This window comes from Vulpes lagopus, chromosome 10 (assembly GCF_018345385.1).
Source record: "Vulpes lagopus strain Blue_001 chromosome 10, ASM1834538v1, whole genome shotgun sequence".
Lineage (NCBI taxonomy): Eukaryota > Metazoa > Chordata > Mammalia > Carnivora > Canidae > Vulpes > Vulpes lagopus.
Window position 1 is genome coordinate 59,949,136 of NC_054833.1, and position 25,330 is coordinate 59,974,465.

Here is a 25,330-nt window from a genome sequence, read left to right on the forward strand (position 1 = left end):
TCAGCCTCAGTTTCTCCTCCAAGAGCTCATTCCATGGCCTCCATTCAAGCCTCTGCCCCACCCCTGCCTCCCTCAGCAGGAAGAACTGGGGACGGGGGTGGGGGCACTCAGCAATGAGGCAAAAATATTCCCACGGGCCGTAATAAAAGCACACTGAGGCACTATCTAGCAAGTCCACTTCAGGATCCCAGAAGGGGGTGATTTAGCTTCATTTACTAGTCGTCATTGATGAGTGCTCAGACTCTATGAACTGCGAGTGAACCCATGGATGTGAGATGACTGGAGGGATTTTTTGGGGTAGAAAAGTGTGCCCCATAGGTTATGGGGTTATCCCCCTCTCTGATATTAACTAATTTCCTATCTTATTTTGCAATTTTACTCTGGCTTACCTGAGAAACTTCTATTGGGCTTTCACACCTGCCTTTAAACCAGCTCTGCCACCTTGCTGGGTCCCTGATGGGCTCAGTGTCTCTGACAAAGGCTCACATGTTTGTACATATTAGTTTTTTAAAAAAATGTTTAATATAGATATTTTAAATGGATTTATTCTGGAATTTGCTTTCTTTTTTTTTTTAAGATTATATTTATTTATTCATGAGAGACACACACAGAGGGAGAGAGAGGCAGAGACACAGGCAGAGGGAGAAGCAGGCTCCATGCAGGGAGCCGGACGTGGGACTTGATCCTGAGACTCCAGGATCATGCCCTGGGCCGAAGGCAGGTGCTAAACTGCTGAGCCACCCAGGGATCCCATATTAGGGTTTTTGTTCTTTTTTTTTTAACCGTTTGAAAATGACTCTCTGGCCTGAGAAAGAGTTCAGGCTTTCCTATTTTGGTTCTGCTTTCTCTGGAAGAGGAGGAGCCCCTGGCAAGGCAGCCTAGCCGACACCACCCTCTCCAGATGGGTGTTTGCCTTCTCCGTCACCAGGACATCTGAGCTGTCACACAGTCCCTGGGCAATGTCAAAGGGAAGGTGCTCAGCATTTTGAGGGACTGGGCTTCCCAGGGTCCTCTGCTCTGCATCCAAGAACCCTCATTCCCTCTCCAGTTCCCACTGCTGCTCTGCCTGGCTCTCACCGTCCACGCCACATCTGCTCGCTGGGCTGCCCAGGACAGAGGCCCTGCTCAGCTGCCCCCTGCAAAATATCTTGAGGCATCATGTGCATTCAGCGAAGAGCCGGCTGGTTCTACCGGGCGGTGGGAAGAGGTCTCCCTGCGAGCAGGGGACAGGCTCACCCAGCCCTACATCTCTTGCACCCCTTTCAAAGTAAAAAAAAAAAAAAAAAAGTCACTTAGATCTTGGATTATCCACTGAAGACCCTGCCAACATATTTGCAGTTTGAATCCTGTCTTCATTATAGAAGGGAAGAAAAGTGTAGCCTTCTGGTTCAAGGAGTTCTGGTCACCAGCAAGAAGCCCAGAAGCAATCAACACAGAACTGTGGGGTTTTGGGGGAGCAGCTGGAAGGAAGGGGGATGGAAGAGATGAACCCTGAACTGGCTGGGTCACTTAGGGTGCCTTGCAAGTTAGATTGGCAAACTGTCTATCCGTCATGTGCCCGAGCACCTCTACCTGTCCAGCACTTCATCTTCTGGATTTCTAGATTTTTCCCCTCAAGTCTCAACAGGAATAGGCGGGCTTCGGGTGCGGCCAACCCTGCCCTATACCTGCTCTGTGCCTCTGTAACCACAGACAGCTGATTGGCTGGGCAGCCAGGTAGGTCAGCTGATTGGTCGGGAGAAGACAAATCAATTGATTGGCTGGGAGGAGACAAATATGCTGATAGACTGGGAGACAGCTCAGCTGATTGGCTGGGAGGAGACAAATATGCTGGTTGGGTGGGGGACAGCTCAGCTGATTGGCTAGGCAGACAAATCAGATAATTAGGAAGAAATTCAGAAACCCTGCAAAGGTATTTACACACAGAGCTTCAGTCCTGAGCTCTCAGGCCCAGGAATTGTTGAGGAATGAGATCTGGTTCTCCTGTCCTGGGTGGATTCAATGTGTATGATGAGAATTAAATGCTGTGGGCACGAGGCAGGGTTTGGTGCATGTATACACTTAAAAGAGAAAAAAACAAAAATGGGATTAAAATATACATAGTATTTGGGGGCCCTGCTTTTTGACTCAGCAAGTTACTACTGGATGCCTTTTGCCCTCCATAACTCTGTATCTACATCTTTAATGATTGGATAGCTATATAAAAGCTTTAAATTTGATGCTCTCAAATCTGTCAGCCTTTTCTTTTCTAATTTTTGCCTGGGGGTGGAGTAGCTGGCTGTTTGATATCTCTTCTCCACTCTAGGTGGTTCATGTAACCTACTTTTCTTCTATTACATTCATAGTCTTATTTCCCACACTTCAACCTTTAATCTATCTGAAATTTGTTTGAGATAGGGTTCTTAATTTTTTTTAAGACAAAACTATAACTCAGTTTGAATGGTCTGTCAATCGTCCTGATACCATTTATCAAATGATAAATTTTACTCATCACTGGTTTCAGGATGCCACTTCATCATATAACAGATCTTTATATATTTAGCCCATTTCTAGCCATTCTATGTTGTTCCATTAATTTATCTATTCTTATACCAACAGTGCACTATTTTAATACCTATAGCCTTATAGTTATACTTTATAGTTAACTATATAGTTAACTTTCAAAGACCTACTAAGGGAAATACCCCTTCTTCTGCTATAAGAATACATCAATAAATACATGATAAATACAGAAGAAAATGCTACTGGAGAGCATTTATTCTTTCAGATAGACTTTATCTATTTTGATAAATTTAAAAAGATATTGTTGGTATTTTTTATCACAATTGCATTTATTTCTATAACACCTGCTGTTACTACAATATTGATTCAATCTGACAACATGTCTCTTAAGTAACTTATCCTTCAGTTATTTCTGTATGTAGGTAATTCACATCTCTTTTTCTTCTTTTATATTTTTAGTTGCTATTATAAATTGGGTTTCTTTCTCCCTCACTGTATTCTCTTACTGGTTAATGCCATTAGCTACCTGTTTGTCAGTTCTGACAGTTCTTTGGGTGATTCTCTTAGTCTTGATAGATAAGCAATTGTTTGATTTCTGCATAATTAAAATGTTATCTTCTCTGGAAGAAGAAAAATTCTTTATTTTTGCCTTTTTGCATAGGCAAATACCTATAAGCACAAAGAGGAAGGTTATTGATGTAAATGGAAACACTTCTAGCATTTCACTGTGGGCTGTTACTTCCTTAAGAACACTTCCATGTGTTAATAATAGTTTCCAAATATTGTAATATTAGGAATTAATGTTGAATTCTATCAAATGTTTCAGGGGCATCTATCAGGATGTTTACCTGACATTATTCCTTTGAGCTACTGACGCTGCTGAATTAGTCTAGCAGACCACCTTGCACACAGTAAATCTTACCTTCTTAGATTTTTCTCTTGCCCTAAAACAGTTTCCTAGGACTTCATTTTCATGTCTATTAGAACACCAGCAGTTTTTCAAGAATTCCTACTTTGCAGACCCCTCACATGTGAAAACTTAGCACCAGGTGCTTGTCCACATCTACCATGGCACCCATCGACTATGGCACCCATCAACCTGTCCATTCCTAGTGCCAGCTACTTCTCTGGCCAGGACTGAAGCTATCCACACATGCATTTTCCTATTTGATGCTAAGGCAAAAAGAACCCAGAAAGGCCTTTTGTCACTATTGTGGGGGCTTCTCTCTCTGACCTGGGCAGTCTCAGAGACCTTTTGGCAAACCAGAGTACAGGCACAGACCATGTAGTGGGGTCTCCTTGCCTTGAACCCTGCTCAGCTTCCCCTAGGAATTCCTCCTTGAGTTGTGTCTTATGTTCACGCCTCTCAGCCATTTGATGCTGTGTGCACAAAGAAGAGCCCATGCACCTGCCACCCCGACACTTACCTGGGGCCTTGAGTTCAGCATCAATGAAGGTGAGCAGCTCCTGGCAGATGCTGCAGTAGGGAACAGGCCAGGTCAGGAATCGGTGGTAGGTTCTAGCTGCTTTCAGAAGGAGATCTGAATCTGGTGGGAAGTGTGGCGTCTGGATGGAAAGGGAGCAGCAAGCAGAGAGGTCTGGGTATGAGACCTCATAGGTGAGAGAGAGCTCACTGGTATTCCAGAACAGACCCTGCTCCTTTCTGGAATATTCCACACAAGGTACACTCCTCCCGGCAGCAGTATGTCTCAGAATGAGACCAGAAAGAACCAGAAGTTATCCCTAGGGAGTGAGTTATAGAAGGGCAAGATGGCACCCAGGGGCACCTCTACTGCAGGGCCATGATTTCACCACACACAATACCCAATACATGAAAGCGCCTCTCTGAAAAGCTGCCACCCTGGAGGTCATACTACATGGTGCCATTGCTGCCACTCATTTGGGGGAGTGGTCTTCAATGCCTATACAACCTGTATTTACTATCCTCGCTTGAGGCAAAGATCTGTGCTTCGAAGTGGATTGGCTCCCATGGTCCTTTGATGCCGCTGGTCTAGTGCTGCTCACACTGGGTGAACTATTAGGGTATAGAATGAGGTGGACCTCAAATCTCCCAGCAGGATCTGTGTCATGGCTCGTGCATGGGCTGTGGACAGCAGACCTTCCACAGGAGCCTGGATACACCAGGCATGATGGGATCTGCATGGGGTTCTAGAGGGCTCTCAGAGTGGCTGCTCTGAAGCCATCAGAGGGCTGATACCTGTTTCAGGGTCCCGGCTTGACAGGTTCCCTCCGTGTTGTCTCTGGAGGTGTGAGGCCACCCCTCCCTGTCCCTTCCCAATTCCCCCAGCTGGCCCACCCTGGAACTTACGCAGAGGACAGTGGAGTAGAAGAGCAGGGCCAGGGGGGCCAGAAGGTCATAAGTGCCCTTCTCTTGGACCTGTGGATGGGACAGGAGAGAAGAGTGTGAGGCTCAGCACAGGTGCAGAATAGAGCAGTGCTCTCTTGCTCTGTACTTTCTTTTCTTTCTTTCTTACATGAAAGGCAATATAACCACAAGGCAAAAATTTGGGAAATGCAAGTTTAAAAAAAAAAGCATCACAATATCCCCCCTCTAAATGCAACCGCAGCTAATATCGCAATGCTTCTCCTAACACCATTTTTCTTTATGTATTTTCCTCCGGGAAACTTGATTGTAGTATGTGTATTTTTACTCCTACTGTTTTGTTTTTTTTTTTTTTTTACCTATAATACTATAAATGAATTTCTGTTTGCTATATCACCTCTAAAAACACACGTTTCCCCTGTTCCTGGCTATGCATTTCCTTTTTATTTGTGTTGTAAATATTTTTTCAAATTTGTCTTTTTTTTTTGAAAATGACTTTTTAAAAATTTTTTTATTTTTTTTATTTTTTTTTAATTTTTATTTATTTATTTATGATAGTCATAGAGAGAGAGAGAGAGAGAGAGAGAGAGAGAGAGAGAGAGAGGCAGAGACATAAGCAGAGGGAGAAGCAGGCTCCATGCACCGGGAGCCCAATGTGGGATTCGATGGGGTCCTGGGTCTCCAGGATCGCGCCCTGGGCCAAAGGCAGGCACTAAACCGCTGCGCCACCCAGGAACCCCCCCCCTTTTTTTTTTTTAAAGATTTTGTTTATTTATTTGAAAGAGAGAGAGAGAGAACATGCGAGCAGTGGGGAGAGGAAGAAGCAGGCTCCTTGCTGAGCAGGGACCCCGATGCAAGGCTTGATCCCAGGACCCCGGGATCATGACCTGACCGAAGGCAGATGCTTAACTGATTGAGCCACCCAGGCACCCCTGTTATGTGTTTTTTAATTTTATAGATTTTTCCCTTGATATCCCAATATTAGAAGTGTTCGTTTTTTTCCTTCATGGATTTTTGCTTTGGCAAGCGAGCATCCTGTAAATATTCCTACATCTCTTTTCTTTTTTTTTTTTTTTTTTAAATTTTTATTTATTTATGATAGTCACAGAGAGAGAAAGAAAGGCAGAGACACAGGCGGAGGAAGAAGCAGGCTCCATGCACCGGGAGCCTGATGTGGGATTCGATCCCAGGTCTCCAGGACCGCGCCCTGGGCCAAAGGCAGGCGCCAAACCGCTGCGCCACCCAGGGATCCCCTCTCTTTTCTTTTCTCTGAAGCTTCGTTTTTTAAAATGTAGATCTTTAATACACTTAGAATTCTTTTTTTTAATATTTTATTTATTTATTTATTCATAGACACACACAGAGAGAGGCAGAGACACAGGCAGAGGGAGAGGGAGAAGCAGGCTCCATGCAGGGAGCCCGACGTGGGACTCGATCCCAGGTCTCAAGGACCACACCCCAGGCTGCAGGCAGTGCCAAACCGCTGCGCCACCAGGGCTGCCCTACACTTAGAATTCTATCTGCTATATGGTATGCACTAGGAAACTTACTCTGAATTTTTCCAAATGTTTAGTCAATTTTCACTAAACCATGTAATAAATCTTACTGATGCAATTTTTTTGTATATTTAAATTTGTTCATACCTTTGGATAATACCCATCTTTTTATTACCTGCATAATATTTCTTCTGATAGGTTGCCATAATTTATTAGCTTCATTTTGGACATTTGAGATTATCTTCTTGCTGTTTTAGATGCTTTTGCAATGCACATCACTTTGTACGTGTTGCTTTTTTCTAGAACTGGGATTCTTTCTCTTGTTTAGAGTTCAAGAAGTGGGATCAATAGTTCAATGAGTATAAACACATTTCTAATCTTTAAAGCAAACTGCCAAGTTGCTTTCCAGAAGGACTGTGCCAATTTCAAAATGCCACAAATATGAAAGCACTGGTTTCACTCTACCCTTCCCTGCATTTCTTGTTATTTATTTATTTATTTATTTTTGCAAATTTGCTAGGCAAAAACTGTCTCATTATGGTTTTGATTTGCATTTGTTTTATTATAACCGAGGCAACATTTTTTCCATATTGGCTTACAAATTCTATTTGTTCCCTGATGCATCATCTCTTTGACACACCCACCACACTAGATACACACGTTTTTTTCAGAATTCTTTGGCCAAAATGCTACAAGTCTCAGCCCATCCTGGAATTCATGGGGGCTGAAGAGACAGAGAAATCCCCACCATCTGTGCTGTGCTCTGCAGGCTCAAATGGAGAATTCTCCTTCTCTTTACCCTGAACAGATCATGTGTCTGATACACCTGCTGCTCAGGTCTCTTCTACAAACCCTCCCCTATTGTTACACGGTAGTTGATATTTGCATTTATGAGTTAAACACTCCAGAGGCAGTTTAGCTCTTCTGAGTTGGTCTGCTTGTGATCGGGTTATAACAGTACCCGGTAAACGGTGGTGAGCATCTTGATAAACCAAGACTTTCCAGGGACAGCTGAGAAAGTCACATGTTTTCCAACTCATCATGTATTTTTTAAAAAGGAAAAAAATAAAAACCACTTAAGAAGAGAATTCTTTACAAAAGACCCAGCATCCTCTTTAGGGACTTACAGGTGTTCTGGAATCCCAGCCCAGCTGAGCCTTAGACACACCCTTCTTCTTAGAAGGTCATAAAAGTCTATTTCTTATGGACCTGCCATTAGCAGGGTCTCAGTTTACCTTTCTAATCCATTTTCTCTTCTGTGTCAATTTTTATGGGTCTTTTTAAGAAAAGGAATATGGGAGAGAGCTTCCTCCCTCCTCTCTAATCAATACCTAGACTTACAAGCCATGTCTGTCTCAAGAAATGGCTTAAATGGGGCATCGGGGTGGCTCAGTTTGTTGAGCATCTGACTCTTGATTTTGGCTCAGGTCATGATCTCAGGGTCATGAGATCGAGCCTGGCATCAGGCTCTGTGCTGGGTGTGGAACCTGCTTAAGATTCTCTCTCTCTCTCTCTCTCTCTCTCCCCATCCCTCCCCCTGCTTGTGTTTGTTTGCACTCTCTCTAAAAAATTTTTAAAAAATTTTTTAAAAGGCAGCTTAAACTCAGAACCCTAGCTCAGGAATCTCACGAATCCTCATCTTGTTATTGAAAGGACCGCAAGCCCTCCATAGAAACCTTCAATCCACAAGCACCACTAGTACAGAAAACTCAGGGTGGGGGGTCCCAGTGCCTTTACTAAGCTCCACGCTGGAGCGGGCACCCCAGAACTGATGCTCCACGGGGACCTTTCCCCTTGACTCCTCAAGCCCTGGCCGGCCCTCACCTCTCGGGTTTTCTGCAGGATCTGCTCCAGGAGGATGAGGAAGTGGCCAGGGTCCCTGCTGACCAGCTCCTGCAGGCTCCAGCAGTTGAGACACAGGCCAGCTGGAAAGTCAGAGGACAGGTGAGCGTTCAGTGTAGGTCTGGGGCGGGGGGTGGGAGTCCCCGGGGCTACACAGGGGCCCTCTTTTCCAAGGTAGGAGTCTGAGAACCCTCTAGATCAGCCGTCAACACTGTCATGCCTCATCAAGACAAGTTTCTGATTCCTGCAGAGAGTGGGCTCAAGAGATATAGAGATGGGCCCGATCCCCGTTCGAGGCCACGGGTCTTCCACAACCACCTCTTGCCCTGGCTTCCTACGGGGGGTGCCGGAACCTGCACGGTGCCTGAAGGAGGGCAGGGGCAGAGAGTGCTGGAGAACAAGCATAGGAGCCACAGCAAGCTCTGCCCCAGGAAGCAAGCCCAGGTGTCTGCCTGCCTGTGGGACTTTCCAGGACTGCCTGGCCGGGGAGCCCAGGCAGGGGGAAGCCACATCTGTCTGTCTTCTGGAAGCCAGAGTGGGTACTTTGTCCTTCTAGAACTTTCCCAGACTTTCTCACTTTGTTGGTCTCCATTTCCCTGCAGCCAGTAAGGGGAAGCCCTTAGAAACTAGCGGGGTGGTCATGGAGGCCTGTGTGTGCGTGCGTGTGCACACACACATGTGAGTAGTGCACGTGAGAGCATTTGGGGTGGAAGTGAACTGGCCAGGAGTTTCGTGTGGACACAGGTTTTTGTAAAACTGGCCAAAGTCAGATATTTTTGTCTTCTCTTACATACCGATGGCCGCCCTCAATTCTACATGCTTAGGCTCCGTCAAAACCCAGGCAGGAAGCAAACTACCATTGACTGACTACCCACTGTGTGTCAGTAAGGTGCTAGGTGCTCACACACACTCCCCTGAGTCTCCCAACCAGTGCCTCCTGCTGTCACTACTCTGTTGCTACTCTACTCTTGACTTTACAAGGCAGGTAGGGTCCTGAGAGGTTAAATGACTTGCATGAGGTGGCAGCAGCCAGTGAGAGATGGTTTTAATCCAGATCTGTTTAATCCCAAAAAGCAAGGAAAGCCTCTCGGAGGAGGGGACACGTGGGCTGAGACTTGCATGAGAAGGAGCCAGCTATGTGCCCCTTCTGAGGGAAGAATTGCAGGCAGCAAGTGCAAAGGTCCTGTGGTAGGAAGGCACCACGTATGTTCAAGGAGCCGTGGCTAGCTATCTCCTGGACTACTTAGGGAGGCGAGTGAGATATGGGATGTGAAACATCTTATAAGCCTGAGAAATTATTACAAGTAGGCACCAGTCTTCAGAGAGACAATCGCTCCAGCCCTGCAGATGAGCCTGTTTCTCAGTCCCAGGGAACACATCACACGGAAGCCTCCTGCTCCCTGAAGCTCGGTTGAGATTCCCTGCTGTCCTACAGGGGAAAATAGGGGGTGCGGCTCTGGAAGGAACTAAAAACCAGGTAAACAGAATTCTGGGGAGAGCTATCTATGGGTTCCTAGCTGTTCTTCTGGAATCAGCCATTGTGGGGTTTCTAAGCAGGATTGATACCTTCTCTGAGGAGTTGTGCTTCTGGCAAAGAGAGAGAGACTCAGCCATGAGGAGGAGGAAGAAGTCAGGGGACAAGAGACAAAGGACTCCACGTTGAGGGCCCGCCCACCCGCCAGCAGGTGCTGTGCCCGCGGGAGGCCTGCCCGGGTGGGGTCTTGCACAGTCACGTACTCAGGGGATGGAACCCAAAGCTGCCAGCCCCTGGGCGTTGTTGGGTGCCCTGTGCCCCAGCCCTGCTCCCCGCTCCCCCGAAACCTACCGGACCAGGAGGTAGAGCAGCGGCTGAGGCTGAGCCCATGTAGGCAGCGCTCCAGGGCATGCTGGATGCGGTCCTCCGTGCACGTCGTGGCCCCTGGCTGCATCCTGAGTCATCGCCTGCAGGCGGGGAGTGCAGGGGACAGACGCCGGTCAGCCTGGACAGCCCTGGGCTCGGGGAGCAGCTGGCCTCGTGGAGCACACGGCCCCGGCGCAGTCAGCCCTGTAGTCGCGGAGGCTGCCAGGTGACGGGGTCCCTGCGAGGGCCCGGGCAGCAGGCAGACGGCAGCAGGCAGCAGGGCTCTGTGGGAAAACTCAGCATCACCAGGAGAGGGAGGATTTTTCTGAAGCCCCAGGCCCAGGGATGGGCAGGGAGAAGGCTGCACCAGGTCGGCCGGGTGCTCCAGGCCTTCACACAGCCCCCATGCCCATCCCACCTCGCCCTCGGCTTGGATGCCCAGGCCTCGGGCACCTGCTCCTTCTCTGCCCTCCCCTCCACTCTTGCCACCCGTCTTCCTTTTCCTCGAGGGCTGGCAGTGTCCCTAGGCATCAAAGACCTCGTGTGGTCCGCTCCCCCCTTGTCCTACCAAGGAGGGACCCGGAGGGCCGCGGGGAAGGGGCGTTAGGAAAAGCTGTGGCACCAGCTGGGGAGCCAGGAGAGGTGCCGCGCTCTGAGAGCTGCCACCAGGCCAGCCCAGCTTCTTAGCAACATGTGGGGGCTCCCGGGGTACATGGTTCAGCACCGTGGACAAACCTGGCTTCTGCCGGCGACAGACTCGGACTCGGAGCGTGACTCCGATCGTGGTGAGCAGTGTGACTTCCAGCAAGTGTTCTTTTCCGAGCCTCAGTCTACTCCTCTGGGAAATGGGGATAACACAGTACTGACCCCAGAGGGCTGTTGGGGAGAATGCCAGAGCGGCTGTGTGCCCCATGTGCTCCCAAGGCACGAAAGCCAGCCCGCTCCAGGCCCCGGGGACACTCGCCCGCTCCCGCGTCCGCCCCTGCCCCGGGCAGGCCCTGCCACTGGCCCCGTCGCGCCAGGTCCTGGAGGGATGCCAAGGAAGCAACAGTCCAGCTCCGTGGAACCGGGGACAGTCCCGGAAACCAGAAGCAGAAGCATGGAGCCCTGGGCTGAGCCATGCAAATGACATGCAAAACTGGGACATCCTAGCGTCGCCCCAGCGGCATGACTGGAAGCCTGGGCTCCGGGAGACCCCACGTAGGCAAATCCTCCTACTTCCCCAGCCTGGGAGGAACTGCAAGCCCTTTGTAAGCTGTCTGGCATCACCCCGCTTCAGTGATGTCCCCCGCCATGCTCCTTGGTGTCAGAGGCTTCTGGGCCCATGCCTTGCCTGGACGTGCCAGTGTGCAGCATGGACACGCATCCTGGGAATGGACCCTTGTGATAAGGCCTCGGCCACCTGCCTTCGGCGGCAGCCCCCAAATGAGACCCTCCCCAGCTTAGCCTTTCTAGACTCGGAGCTATAACCACCTGCTGGAAGAGCCAGGAGATCAGGCTCCTTCAAAAAGATGAATTTGGGGCATGGACGGTTGGTCCAGATGGCATCAAGGGGCCCCCTCTGCCCCGCAGGCTGATTTCTCCGTGTTAGCCCCAGCGTGGGTTCCTGGAGGGAGCTCAGAGGTTAGCCCCCCACCCCTTCAAGTGCTTCATTTCCCAGAAGGGGCAGCTGAGACCCCGAGACGGTAAGGGGCAGCCCAGGGGTGGGCATCCCGCTGGGAGAGCCCACACAGCTGTAACCAGACAACGGTATCAAGCAGGACAACATCTGTGTTCCCAAATTGCAGCCAAGGCCCAACTCTGAGGACAGAAGGTGCTCAAGGATCCACCTGCTAATGTTCTAAGAGTCACGGTGGGCTGGCAGGGGTGGGGGCCTCGCTGGCAGGTGTCCATCCCCACTCAGCCAGCTGCCCACCCACCCCCACCGAGACGAGAAGACTGGGGAAGACATGAGAGCTTGTCAAGCATTCCAGAGGGCTCTCCCTTCTCTCCCAAAGCCAAGGGGGGGGGGGTGCTTTAAGAGAGTCCCCTATTCAGACCCAATGCCTGCCAGCTGGGGGATGCTGCCATTTTGGGTCACAATACTCTCCACAGCCAGCACACTTGCTCCCGTGCTAACCGGGAGCCATGGTAGGATTGAGAGCAAGAGCAGAGTGGGCAACAGCATGCAGGCCCAGTGCCGGAGGAGGACATATGAACTCCTTGTGCGGAAAGGGAGGAGTGGGAATTAGCCACATAAGCTGGACTACAGCTGTTTGGTTGACACTTGACCCTGGAGGGGTCATTCTAGCGGGGTGAGGGATCATCAGCAGTAAGAGGCTGAAGGATGGGTCACCTCTGGGAGAAACTGGATGGAAGGGGACAGGGTAATCTGTGGCAGAGAGGAGTTCCCCTCCACCTGAGGTCACACAGCGAAGAAGTGGCAAAGCCAGGACCAAACCCAGGGAGTCTGGTCTTAACCAGACACAGTCAGATGCCAGTTACCAGGACAACACCACCAGTTGGTGTTTTCACCCCTAAGACCACAGACTCAATAAACTGTAACATGATCTTGCTTCAAGAGACCTACCTTCTCAGTTGCTACGACCTTGAGCCCACCATGCCTGTCTACACCAGCTGCCTGCCCTCCAGAGAGGGGATCAGGACCCACAGAGGCACTCTAGTGGCTGAACTGGGCGGTCTCTAGCCTGGGCAAGGGCTGAGCCACACCAACTGGGTTGAAAGTCTCCTCCACCCAGCCCCTGCTGCAAGGGACAACGGGGTTGTGTCACAGGGCAGGAATGAGTCACCCGCCCTATTGCGTCCCACTGTAAACACAAGATGCAAATGAACATTTCAGCCAACACTGCTTCTGTTGTACCCCCTGTTCTTAGGAGGTCAACACACGGCATCCTGGGGCAACTATGAGCAGGCTTCGCAGCACCCCTCCCACACCTGCTGGCCCATACTCCTCTCCTCCTCCAGGCCTCTGAGCCTCCCATCTCTTGGCCTCAGTGTCCCTGGCTATTCATTGAAGACCATCAGGGCCTTCTCCATGGATGGGCCAGAGGCACTGGGCACTGGGCAAGGCTCCCGCTGTTCCAGCCCCCCTGGCATCCTGACACCATCTGAGTTGGCCCCAAGCAGGACCTGCCCAAGGCACTGGGCCTTGGGAACCAAAGGGAGGTGGGAGCCCAGTCCAGATCCTCAGCTAACCTGTCCTAGGGTTAGCCCTGCACACCGTGGTTCACCACCTGGACCTCTGGCATTTCTGTGGGATGAGTCAGTCGTCAGCCGTTTCTTGTGACTTGTCAGCAGAACCCCCAGTGGCTTTGGGGTGGAGATGAAGGGGGAAGAAGGTGGCACTCCCTCCCTCCCCAAGGATGATTTCAGAAAGACTTGGCAGGCGAGGCCTGGCTGCCCGGGGCCACCTTGCTGAGAGGAGCATCTGTTGTGAAATTCCAGCTGCTGCCCGGAATGGGAATGCCCCTCCCCCATGGTGGGGTCGTGTTGAAATATCGGACAGCTGGGCTTTGCCGCCACCTCCAAGTTCCTCTTCCTGAGCCAGTAAGGGTGAGTCCTTACTGGGGACCCTGAGCACAGCAGGGAGAACTGCAGTTGAGGGGGGCGGTGACCCCAGAGGGCACAAAGGGAGACCTCCTCTTCACATGCTGACCTGAGCCCATGATGCAAAACAAGGTCATCTTCCCAAAGGTACAGAACTAGTCAAAGGTCAGCCTGGATCCAGCTTCCTTGGGGCAGCCCCCCCAGGGGGACAGGGACTGGAGGCTTCTTTACTCAGGGATTTCTCAAACCTTGTGGAATGGCAGAGGTAGTGGGCCTACGGCCTACATGTCACAGGAGGAGAAGCATGTACCTCCAGACTCTGGCAGGCTCCCGCACAGCTTCCCTGATGTTCTGGAATATTCTAGGCCCATGCTTTGAAGCCTCAGCTCCACAGGTGGGAAAAAGAGAGGCTGACCCTCATCACCACCAGCTTTGGCCCTGCGTCACTCCTCCCTCTGCCCCTTCCTACCATCCCCTGTGGTTTGACTTCCCGTCCCTGGCCCACTCTCCTCCATGAGACTCTTCCAAGGCAGAACCTCTACTATGACCTAATTTTAAAATTTCTCACCATCAAAGCAGGAAAGATACACCTGAAACCAAAGATACTGAGGTAAAAAAGGGGTGAGAAGGAGAGGGGAATGAGATGGGGGTGATGAGGACGGGCAACGCTCCTTTGGAGCTAATTTTATGTATCCCTTTGACACTCAGAACCATAGCAAGATTTTACATACCCCAAGTATGTAACTCAAGTCACACCATAACTTAAATCAACTAGGATTTAAGGTGCAGGGGGTGTGTTGTGTGTGTGACAAAAATACAAACAAATTCACCCAATGAGTCACATAACCATATTTAAAGGGATGGGAAGTGAAAGAATTAAGCAGAGGAACTTTGGAAAATAGTATTTTGACTGGATAACGTAAGGCTAAAGACAAAAAGAACTATATGCAAACACTATTTTCTAATTATTAAATCTGTATGTCATAGGGATCCAGAGACTTGTGTGCTTGCTACAACTAAGCAAATAAGTAAATATATCACAGGTAATGAGAGCCAGCTTCTCACTGTTGGAGAAAGACATTATAAATAAGGAATGTGGGAAATCTAGAATGAACCGCCTTGTTGGACTGGCATTGGAGAAATCAGCATGAACTCGTGGTTTTTAATGTATTTACATAGAGATACACACAAAACTAAAAAAGTTGTGTGTATGCTTGCATTAAAATGCATATATATTTTTTCTCGCTAGGCCCGGAGAGCCAGGAAATGACATCCCAGTAGCAATGAGCACACCTAGTGCCAGGTCTTCATTTCTAAGGACCATTCTCCACTCATAGGAACCAGGGCTCCTCACAGAAATGGTTGATTCCAGGACCGGCGCTGGAAATATATAAGATGAGCCTGGAACATCTTATAGTGCCAGAAAATAAGTCATTCCTTGAAAAGGGACAAGGGTGTCAGAAGGATATGGGAGCCAGCTTGAAGGAGCTCCCAATGGCCAAAGCCAGGACAATTTTAATAACAAAATAAATCATGAAAGTGTTGGATTATAATTTGTAGGATGAAATAAATACCCATGAGTTTATTGGTTATAAATGGAAGGAATGTTATAAATGGAAGGAAAAAACAAACGGAAGAGAAGGAACAGATCTTCTTTATGAAAGAATAGCAGTTAATAAAGGTGGATAGAATGAGAGAAATACAAAATCACCATGAGGCCAAAATACCACAGCAATAGCTGTCCTCAGGATGGATGTTAAAATCTGTGGATGAGAATCTGAGAGGAGACAGGATATTTGCAGTCATTGAGTGTTTCTTCCAAGAGATTAATTGATTACAAGGGAAAAATAATAACTGCACAGTGGAGAAACCCAGCACCACACTAACCTCATGATCAGAGCCAATATTACCAATAATAAGATGTCAGGATCATGTATCCCCTGCTATGATGCACTTCTGCAGGATTCTTACCAAGAGAGTACAACCACAATCGAACCATGAGAAAACATTCTGTAACATAACTGGCCAATTCTCACCAGAATGAACGTCAAGGTCATAAAAGATAAAGAAAGACTGAGGAACTGCCACAGATAGGAGAAACTGAGGAGACATAAAAACTAGATACAATGTGGGATCCTGGATGGGATTCTGGAACTAAAAGAAGACATTGGGGGTTGTAGGGGTCAGGGAGAGATGGCTAAAATCCAAGGAAGGTGCACAGTGTAGTGAGGAGTATTGTACCAAGGATCACATCCTGGTTTTGGTAACTGCACCAAGTCACGTGAGTTGCTAACGTTAGGGGAAGCTGGGTGTATGGTCTACATGGTTCTAAGACCCTTTGGAGAGCCCTGCATAGCCTTTGAATAGCCTTCCAGTTGGTTGTTCAATGCTTTGCTGTCCTTTATGACCATGTTTCAAGTCCCCATGTCATGGATGGTCAGAGTTCCTAGTTACTGGTGGGTGGGCCCATGCAGGGTTAGCTGCCTCCCCCCCAATCCAATGGTTCTCAACTGGGGTGGAGAATCTCTGGGGCTCTTGGAGGGTCTCTGAGAGCTCTATGTGAAAATAGCTAAACTGTGTTTTCATTTTGATGGCAATCTAGAAGCCAGTAGTGAGGGTATTTTGGAATATGTTGATGACACCTATGGGAAAATGTGACCATAAAAAGTAGGTGCCTGGTTTGCGTTTGTGTCTATCACCTAAAAGGACAGGGCACAGCAGGTGTGTTCTGGAGGTCTACTAGAGCTCAAGGCTGAATACAATGAGTTCATGGAAAATGCTTAGCAAAAGGAGAAAACCTTACACGAGCTGAAGAGACACCAGAATATAAATTAATGGAAAATGTTTCTTAAAAGTGCTTGGCACATAATAAGCATTCAGTAAATGCTGTCTATTAGCTATCAGCGTGCTTTCCTCACACAAACAATTCCATGGCCAAAGTCCAGAGAGCTTTGAGCCTGGGCCAAGAAATAAACCCTCCCTGGGTGATTCTGACACAGTCAGGCTTGAAAAGTAATGTTTTCTATTTTTCTCAAAGACACACACATACTAGACTAGATGAGAAGGAAAGCATTCTGGAGACCAGGTAGTGCAAACTTCCCATTCCATGGAGGCTCTGGGCGGTGAAGCCTTGCTCACATTGGAAAGTGGTAAGTTTATTGCTAGATCTGAACCTAGAACCCAGGGGAGTCACGGCACCCTCTTGCCTAGGTGGACACCAATCCCTGCTGCCCATCAGTGAGACATTGGCTCCTCACCTGAAGCTTATTTCTGGATTTTTTTTCTACTTTTCTTCTGGAGTTATCAGTTTTTCAACTCCTTCATGTGTCAACACTGTGAATTTAGGCTTTCTGACACTATCATTCATTTAAATGCAAATTTAAATTTTGTTTTAAAGATTGTATTTATTTATTCACAAGAAACCCAGAGAGAGAGGCAGAGACACAGGCAGACGGAGAAGCAGCCTCCCTGCGGGGAGCCCGATGCAGGACTCGATCCCAAGACCCCGGGGTCACGTCCTGAGCTGAAGGCAGATGCTCAACTGCTGAGCCACCCAGGAGTCCCAAGACTTAAAATTTTTTTAGCAAGGATCTAAGTCTAGGATTTCTACATAATTAAAAAAATTCTTTCTGAGCCTATAATTTTAAGTCCCACTCTTCATCTAAATGTTGTAAAATTACATTTTCTTTTAAAATACGGATCTAGATTGGGTTTGTATTAGATATTTTTATACTATATCACAATTCTTTAAATAATTCTTGTTGATGTTCACAGGAAATGTAAATAACTATGAAAATGGCAGTGTTGGGGGGGCAGCAGCTTTAAGTTTGATTTACTTCGTTGCTTGCTGTTTATTTTTTTGTTTGTTTCCTTATTTTTATACTATGTCACCCGTAGTTATGAGTTCTTTATTTTGATTCATTTCTTGCTCAGCTGGAGCATTTCAAGTAACTTCAGGATGAGCGTGTAAGATAGTTTATGTCTCTCTATGTGACTTTATATGTCATCTCATTTCATTCATTGAGGCTCTCGATGAATTCTACCTTTGCCAATTAAAGAGTTCGCATAATTCATATTTTTTCACCTTCAAAATATTTATAGCAACCCAAAATAATCAACAAAAAAAAAATGAGTACCACGAAGGTACGGTGGTGTGGTACAAAGACAGAAATTTGGTACAAGATAGAAATTAATATTGTTCAGTTTATATGAATAAAAAACAGAAATTGCATTGGAAAAAAAGACCTCTCCCATAATAGCAAGAAAAAATAGTAAGAGAAAAATAAGCTTTGAAAATATGCCAGATTTTGGGACACCTGGGTGGCTCAGTGGTTGAGTGTCTGCCTTGGGCTCAGGGCGTGATCCTGGGGTCCTGGGACCGAGTCCCACATCAGGCTCCCCTCAAGGAGTCTGCTTCTCCCTCTGCCTGTGTCTCTGCCTCTGTGTGTCTCTCATGAACAAATAAATAAAATCTTTAAAAACTACATGCAACATTTTAATGAAATAAAACTTTTGAGGGACACAAACGAAGGCAAATAAATGGAAATACATATCCTCTTATGAGATAGGAATATTCAATATCAAAGAATTGATTCAAAATGGATCAGAACCTCAATGTAAAGAGCTTCAATGATAAAATTCTCAGAAGAAAACATAAGAGAAAGACTTCCTCACACCAGATTTGTCAGTGACTTCTTGGCTATGACACCAGAAGCACAGGCAACACAATAAAAACAGATAAGGTGGACTTACGTCAAAATCTAAAATTCTGCACATCACAGTCAATAGAGTAAAAAGGTAACCTAGAGAGTGGTAGAAAATATTTGCCAATCATATACCTGATAAGGAGTCAATATCCAGAATATATAATGAACTCCTATGACTCAAGAACAGCAAACAATTTGAAAAATGGACAAAGGATTTGAATAAACATTGCTCCAAAGAAGACCTATAGATGGCCAAGAGCACGTGAGAAGATGCTCAACATCACTAATCAACAGGGAAATGCAAATCAAAACCACAATGAGAGGGGCGCCTGGGTGGCTCAGCCGGTTAAGCATCTGCCTTTGGCTCAGGTCATGATCTCAGGGTCCTGGGATTGAGCCCCATGTCTGTCAGGCTCCCTGCTCAGTGTGCAGGGGGGCTGCTAGGGGGGTGTCTGCTTCTCCCTCTCCCTCTGCGCCTCCCCACCCCCCATTTGTGCATGCTCTCCCTCTTCCTCTCTCAAATAAATAAAAACATCTTTAAATAAAAAAACACAATGAGATACCACTTCACACCCATTAAGGCGGCTGTCATAAACAAAACAAAACAAAAAAGAAGTGTTAGTAAGGATGAGAGAAATGGGAACCCTTGTGCCCTGTTGCTGGGGATATGAAATGGTGCTGGTGATTTCCCCAAAAATTAAAAATAGAATTACCAAATGATCCAGCAATTCCACTTCTGAGTCTATATATCCAGAAGAACTGAAAGCAGGGACTTGAATAGGTCTCGTACGTCCACATTCATGGCATCATCTTCACAACGGCCAAAAGGCAGGAGGAAACCCATGTCCATGGGCAGGCGAAGGGATACACATGAGGCAGTATGTACACAGATAGGGTCTTTATTGGCCTTAAAAATTAAGGAAATCCTGTCACATGCTCCGACACGGATGAACCTTGTGATCACTGTGCTGCGTGAAATAAGGCAGCGGCAAAAAGAAAGATCCTGCACGTACTCAAGGTACCCAGAGGAGGGAAATTCACAGGGACAAGTTGCTGGATGGTGGTTGTGGGGCTGGGGGATGGACATTGGGTGTGGAGTTCTAGTTTTGCGCAACACTGTGACTGTGCTTCACACTACTGAAGTGCACCACTTATGCACCACTAGGATGGCAGATTTTACGTCATGTGTACTCCACCACAACTTTGAAAAAGGAATAAAGAAATAACTGATTGACATCTCTGCAGTAGCACATAGGAATGTCAATTCTCTGTAATTTTTAAAAATTTATTCATGGGAGACACCGAGAGAGAGGCAGAGACACAGGCAGAGGGAGAAGCAGGCTCCCTGCAGGGAGCCGGGTACGGGACTCGATCCCAGGACCCCAGGATCACAACCTGAGCCGAAGGCAGGTGCTCAACCCCTGAGCCACCCAGTTGCCCCAGTTCTAAGTCTGAGCCTAGACAACCGGATGGAGGGAAGGAGGGCAGGCAGGCAGACAGGCCGCCTACAGGGGAGTAGCTGGTCTCTGTCAGATATTATGCTGGGCACTTTCACTGAGAGCCTAGTTTAATGACCATCGTCCCTGATGACATAATCATAGTTTATCCACATTTCTTGCAGATCAGGGACAGTCACCCATTCTTCTGGCCCAGTCCCTGCACTCACAGCATCTATGACCTAAGCTGGAAGCAATCTGGAATCGGGCCGCCTCTCAAAGTCCCCCAGTTCTTCCCTGTGCACGTTCACAGGAAGTCATCCCTACTGCTTTCCAGACACTCCGCGTGTTGAGCATGTGGCTGCGCCTCTGTGTTATTACGTGAAGCTTCTGGGGAAGACATCTCACACACAAGCTGCCCGGGTTCTCACTGGCGGTGAGAATTCATTCTCTATGGGGGAGGATATCTCATGTCCTGCGTCCTAGCTTACTCTTCAAGATATAAGATTTCTGGAGGGACATCTAGCAAACAGATGCATCTACGACAGTGGCAGTGGCTAGGGGACATTAGAAGGCTGCCAGGGCCACCGAGGAGTGACAGTGAGGAAAGGTAATAAACAGCAGTGATGGTTAGAGGGGGTGCACGGAGCAGGAAGGGGGCAGGGTGAAGCAGACGTGCATGCAAAGGGAGAACCACCATGGAAACACAGATAAAGCCTTCGCTTACTCGAGCAACCTTGTAAAACTCTGAACGGAGAAGGATGAGGAACGTCCTAGTGGCTACATGACTTTCCCGAGGTTGCACCATGAGCAAGGGCATAGGCAGGATGGTCCGAGTCGTTTGAACCCAGGTAATCATTTGGAAGAATGCAGAGACGAAAACAGGATGCACGATGCTGCCTTTGCATATGGTAATTATAGTAACAGCAGCTAGTGCTAATTGAGGGCTTACTCTGTGCCAGGGCACTGTTCTAGGCTCTTTCTATGAATTAATTCACTGAATTTGTAGGAGGTAGACACGTTCTTGTCCCCATTTTACAGATGAGAAGAGTGAGGCCTAGAGTGCTCTCTCAGTTGGCAGATGATTTATGGTCTTCCTTGGCATGCCCTAGCAACTTAGCATCTCTGCAATAAAGGGGACCACGAGACAGGCAAACCGAAATGACTGCCAAGATGGGGAATAAGAGAAAGACGACAGGAAATTTTTTTTTTAGACGATAGGAATTTACCAAGTTGTAAACTCCCAGGCTAGACCCTGGGCGCCTGGCACCAGAAACTATTTTAATCCTGCCTGTCCTGTTTGCCAGCAAATGCCTGCACCATAACAAAACAACAGATAAACATAAATGCCAAAAAAAAAAAAACCTCAAGAAAGGCCGATTACGCATGTACACAGGCAGCTTTCTGGCTTTCCTGGACATGGCAAAAGACGGCTTCATTACAGGTGGCTCGTTCCTGGCAGAATCATGCCCAGTTTGTAAGACAGAGTGAATATTTCACAGTTTAGGGAAGATTGTATGGAGCACTGTGATTTCCAGATGCTTTACCATCGGGAGAGATTAGGCACAGATTGGCTCATTCCTTATCCCTTCCTTCTGTCCTCTCTGCCTCCCTCCCAGAGTGAAAGCCACTCAGCACGCCCATTTTCTCTCCATCAATCCATCGGCAGGTGATTGCTCTCCAGCACTGGCACATCTATCTCTGTCAGCCTCCTTCTCTTTAAACTCTTGCCAATTATTTCAGAAAAAGCTCTCACCTCCTCCCTTTTCCATCCCATTCATTAATAAGGCTTATTGGTGCAAGAGAAACTTCTCTAACAAGAAAAGAAATCATCAAGGTTTGTGGACGGAACTGAAATCAGAAACTCGTCCTGATACTCAGCCAGGTGTGGTTTTTACAACTTTTTATGAAACAGACAACTGATTTCGAGAGTCCCAGTTAGCCCCGTCTAGAACTCCCTAGAACTCTGAGGGGCTATTCTGTGACATTAGGGCAGGAGGAGCTGATGCATTCCTCCCCAGGCTTACCAAACACACTGAGAGAGACACAGAAGAACTCACAGTCTGCACCGAAAATCAGTATTTAACATGAAAACCAGTATTCGGCATCATGTCTAAATCAGAGGTAAGCGGATCTGGGAAGTCCAGGCTTCAGTTCTGGCTGAGATCTCTATGGAAGGTGGGTGGGGCTTGCATCATGGCTGATTAAAGTTTGGCCTTCATGTGGATGTGCCCCCTTTCTGGATGCTTGATTGCCTCTGTCTCCTTTGTTAATGGAGATCAGTGGATCACATTCACTGACATGGGGAAGTTTGGGGAGAGGAGAATTTGGGAGGAGAATTCAAGAGTCCAACTTTGTCTACATTATATCACATTTCAAGCACCCAGTGTTAACAAGTGGCAGGGAGCCTGCTTCTCTCTCTGCCTATGTCTCTGCCTCTGACTCTCTCATGAATAAATAAAATCTTTAAAAATAAAATAAAGTCCTATATCTACGTCTAAAAAGGGGTGCCTGGCTGGCTCAGTCAGTAGAGTATGCGACTCTTGATCTCGGGGTCATGAGTTCAAGCCCCACGTTGGGCATAGAGATTACTTAAAAATAAAAAATGTTTACATCTAAAAAACTTATCTAAGGATACCTGCCGAAGTCTTAACAGTGGTTATTTCTGAGAGACAAGATTAGATACCATTTTTACTTTTTTCTAAAAACATTTTTATAATAACATATTTTTTTTCATGTTTTAAATTGAGTTGTTTTATTTTATTATTTTATTTTTTTATTTATGATAGTCACAGAGGGAGAGAGAGAGAGGCAGAGACATAGGCAGAGGGAGAAGCAGGCTCCACGCACCAGGAGCCCGACGTGGGATTCGATCCCGGGTCTCCAGGATCGCGCCCTGGGCCAAAGGCAGGCGCTAAACCGCTGCGCCACCCAGGGATCCCTATAATAACATATTTTATACATTATTTTTTATCACACAAATATTAGGTGTTAAATACATAAAAACTAGACAATTGTCTGGCAAAGTGGAATAGATATACTTGTCCCTATATAAACCCTGGACATTATATATAAAGGTAACATGCAAAGTAGAGAGAAGGCAGACTGGCTAAGGACCTTGAGTACAAGAAGGGATGCGATGGTGGGCATAGTGGAATATTTCCTTTTTTGCCTCATATATCCCAGACTTGGACCCGAGGAGCCAACAACCTAGAAATACCAATGGGTACAGACAGAAAAAGCCCCAAGAAAAGCCTGGTCTTGCTGAACTTTGGGTGCAAATAAGTGCGGCCTGCTGAGAACAGGACTTCTAAAGCGACAACTATGTCTGGAAGGCTTTGGTCCAAGGCCATTTTTGCCAGCTATTAACTGGGTCTCTGGAACCAGAGGGAGCACACAACTCTACTTAAGACCAAAGGGGTTTATGCTTGAGATGAAACTGAATTCTATCTAGGCAAGCAATGTGCCTATGTGTACAAACCAAAGAACAACACAGTAACTCCTGGTGGCAAACCAAACAAAACCAGAGTAATCTGGAGATAAGTACTCATGCTCATGGAAACAGCAGCATGGTTCATGCCAAATTCCAAAGCAACCTTCCTGTGAAAGCCATTGGCCACAGAATCCATGTGATGCTGTACCCCTCAAAGATTTAAACTTACTGAAAAGTAAATAAATAAAGGTATAGAGAAAGAGAAAGAAAAAGAAGAAAGAAAGAAAGAAAGAAAGAAAGAAAGAAAGAAAGAAAGAAAGAAAGAAAGAAAAGGAGGGAGGGAGGGAGGGAGGAAGAAAAGCCTGGTCTTTTCAGCCAAAGGATCAGGAAAGAGGCAGCCAAGTAAGGCAAACTTTTAGAATAAGAACCACTCTACTCCAACCAAACACCATAGAAAGAACTCTGGCACCATCTCCACTAATAAAGGCCAAATGGGGGGGCCCAACCGTCACTCTGGCCAGGTTGTAATGAGGTGCCCAACCTCTCCCCCAATCATGGGTGGTGTCTGAGAAAGCCAGGCCTTTCATCTTCTCTGCCAGTAATGAGCCCTCTACCACCCCACACTGTCAGGGAAGACCACCAGGGATCCTGGACTTCCAGCCTCACCAGGTAGTCAGGAGCCCCTTGCCCCCACTCTCTGATCAGGGTAATGTCAAAGGAAGCCTAGAGAAAGCCAGGACTTTTGCTGATGCCCAGCGGTGATGAGGTACTTCCTCTACTCCATGGTGTCAATGGAGCAGTAATGAGCCACCCAGGTAGGGAGGTATCAGGTAGTAGAAGCTTAATTGGAAGCCGGAATTCCCACTCCACCCAGCAGTAATAAGGAGCACCTCCTTTTTGTCAATGGAAGCTGAGAATGAAACCTGGACTTCTACCTTCATGGTAGTAATGAGGCAATGCCCACCCCCCACCCCTTTCAGGGAAGTGTTAGAGGAAGCCAGCTGAAACAGGGGTTTAAATAAGATGGTTTAAATTTCAATGGAAAATAACCCATCACACCAAGGACAAGAAATGAAAGAAAGGGAATTATATAAATTGAGTGAAAAACAGCCAATAGGTGCCAACACCAAAACCATAGATGTTAAAATTATCTGACACAGCTTTTAAAGCAGCTTCACTGGATACAGTCAACAAAACTAAAAGACAACCTACAGAATGGGAGAAGATATTTGCAAATGACATATCAGATAAAGGGCTAGTTTCCAAAATCTATAAAGAACTTATTAAACTCAACACCAAAGAAACAAACAATCCAATCATGAAATGGGCAAAAGACATGAAGAGAAATCTCACAGAGGAAGACATGGACATGGCCAACATGCACATGAGAAAATGCTCTGCATCACTTGCCATCAGGGAAATACAAATCAAAACCACAATGAGATACCACCTCACACCAGTGAGAATGGGGAAAATTAACAAGGCAGGAAACAACAAATGTTGGAGAGGATGCGGAGAAAAGGGAACCCTCTTGCACTGTTGGTGGGAATGTGAACTGGTGCAGCCACTCTGGAAAACTGTGTGGAGGTTCCTCAAAGAGTTAAAAATAGACCTGCCCTACGACCCAGAAATTGCACTGTTGGGGATTTACCCCAAAGACTCAGATGCAATGAAACGCCGGGACACCTGCACCCCGATGTTTCTAGCAGCAATGTCCACAATAGCCAAACTGTGGAAGGAGCCTCGGTGTCCATCAAAAGATGAATGGATAAAGAAGATGTGGTCTATGTATACAATGGAATATTACTCAGCCATTAGAAACAACAAATACCCACCATTTGCTTCGACGTGGATGGAACTGGAGGGTATTATGCTGAGTGCAGTAAGTCAATCGGAGAAGGACAGTGTATGTTCTCATTCATTTGGAGAATATAAATAATAGTGAAAGGGAATATAAGGGAAGGGAAAAGAAATGTGTGGGAAATATCAGGAAGGGAGACAGAACATAAAGACTCCTAACTCTGGGAAATGAACTAGGGGTGGTGGAAGGGGAAGAGGGCGGGGGGTGGGGGGAATGGGTGACAGGCACTGAGGGGGACACTTGACGGGATGAGCACTAGGTGTTTTTCTGTATGTTGGTAAATTGAACACCAATAAAAATTAATTTATTAAAAAATAAATAAAG

General features: G+C 47.1%; 1 protein-coding gene and 1 pseudogene across 10 annotated transcripts in view; one reads left to right on the forward strand and one right to left on the reverse strand.

Moving 5' to 3' along the window:
* The window catches only part of PIK3R5 (phosphoinositide-3-kinase regulatory subunit 5), a 70,825-nt gene that overhangs the window by 17,566 nt on the left and 27,929 nt on the right, over window positions 1–25,330 (reverse strand). For 4 of the 10 annotated variants that reach the window (XM_041772443.1, XM_041772438.1, XM_041772433.1 and 1 more), the window contains exons 3-7: window positions 10,760–11,630; window positions 10,010–10,308; window positions 8,167–8,267; window positions 4,832–4,900; window positions 3,930–4,068 (exon numbers count right to left, since the gene is read on the reverse strand). In XM_041772443.1, coding sequence (XP_041628377.1) covers window positions 3,930–4,068; window positions 4,832–4,900; window positions 8,167–8,267; window positions 10,010–10,112 — 412 coding nt within the window. In that variant the 5' untranslated portion in view covers window positions 10,113–10,308; window positions 10,760–11,630. Of the gene's footprint in view, window positions 1–3,929; window positions 4,069–4,831; window positions 4,901–8,166; window positions 8,268–10,009; window positions 10,309–10,759; window positions 11,631–18,989; window positions 19,093–25,330 lie in introns of those variants that run through there. The other 6 variants (XM_041772437.1, XM_041772441.1, XM_041772442.1 and 3 more) reach the window with 6 other exon arrangements.
* LOC121500594 lies at window positions 22,804–23,368 on the forward strand (annotated as a pseudogene).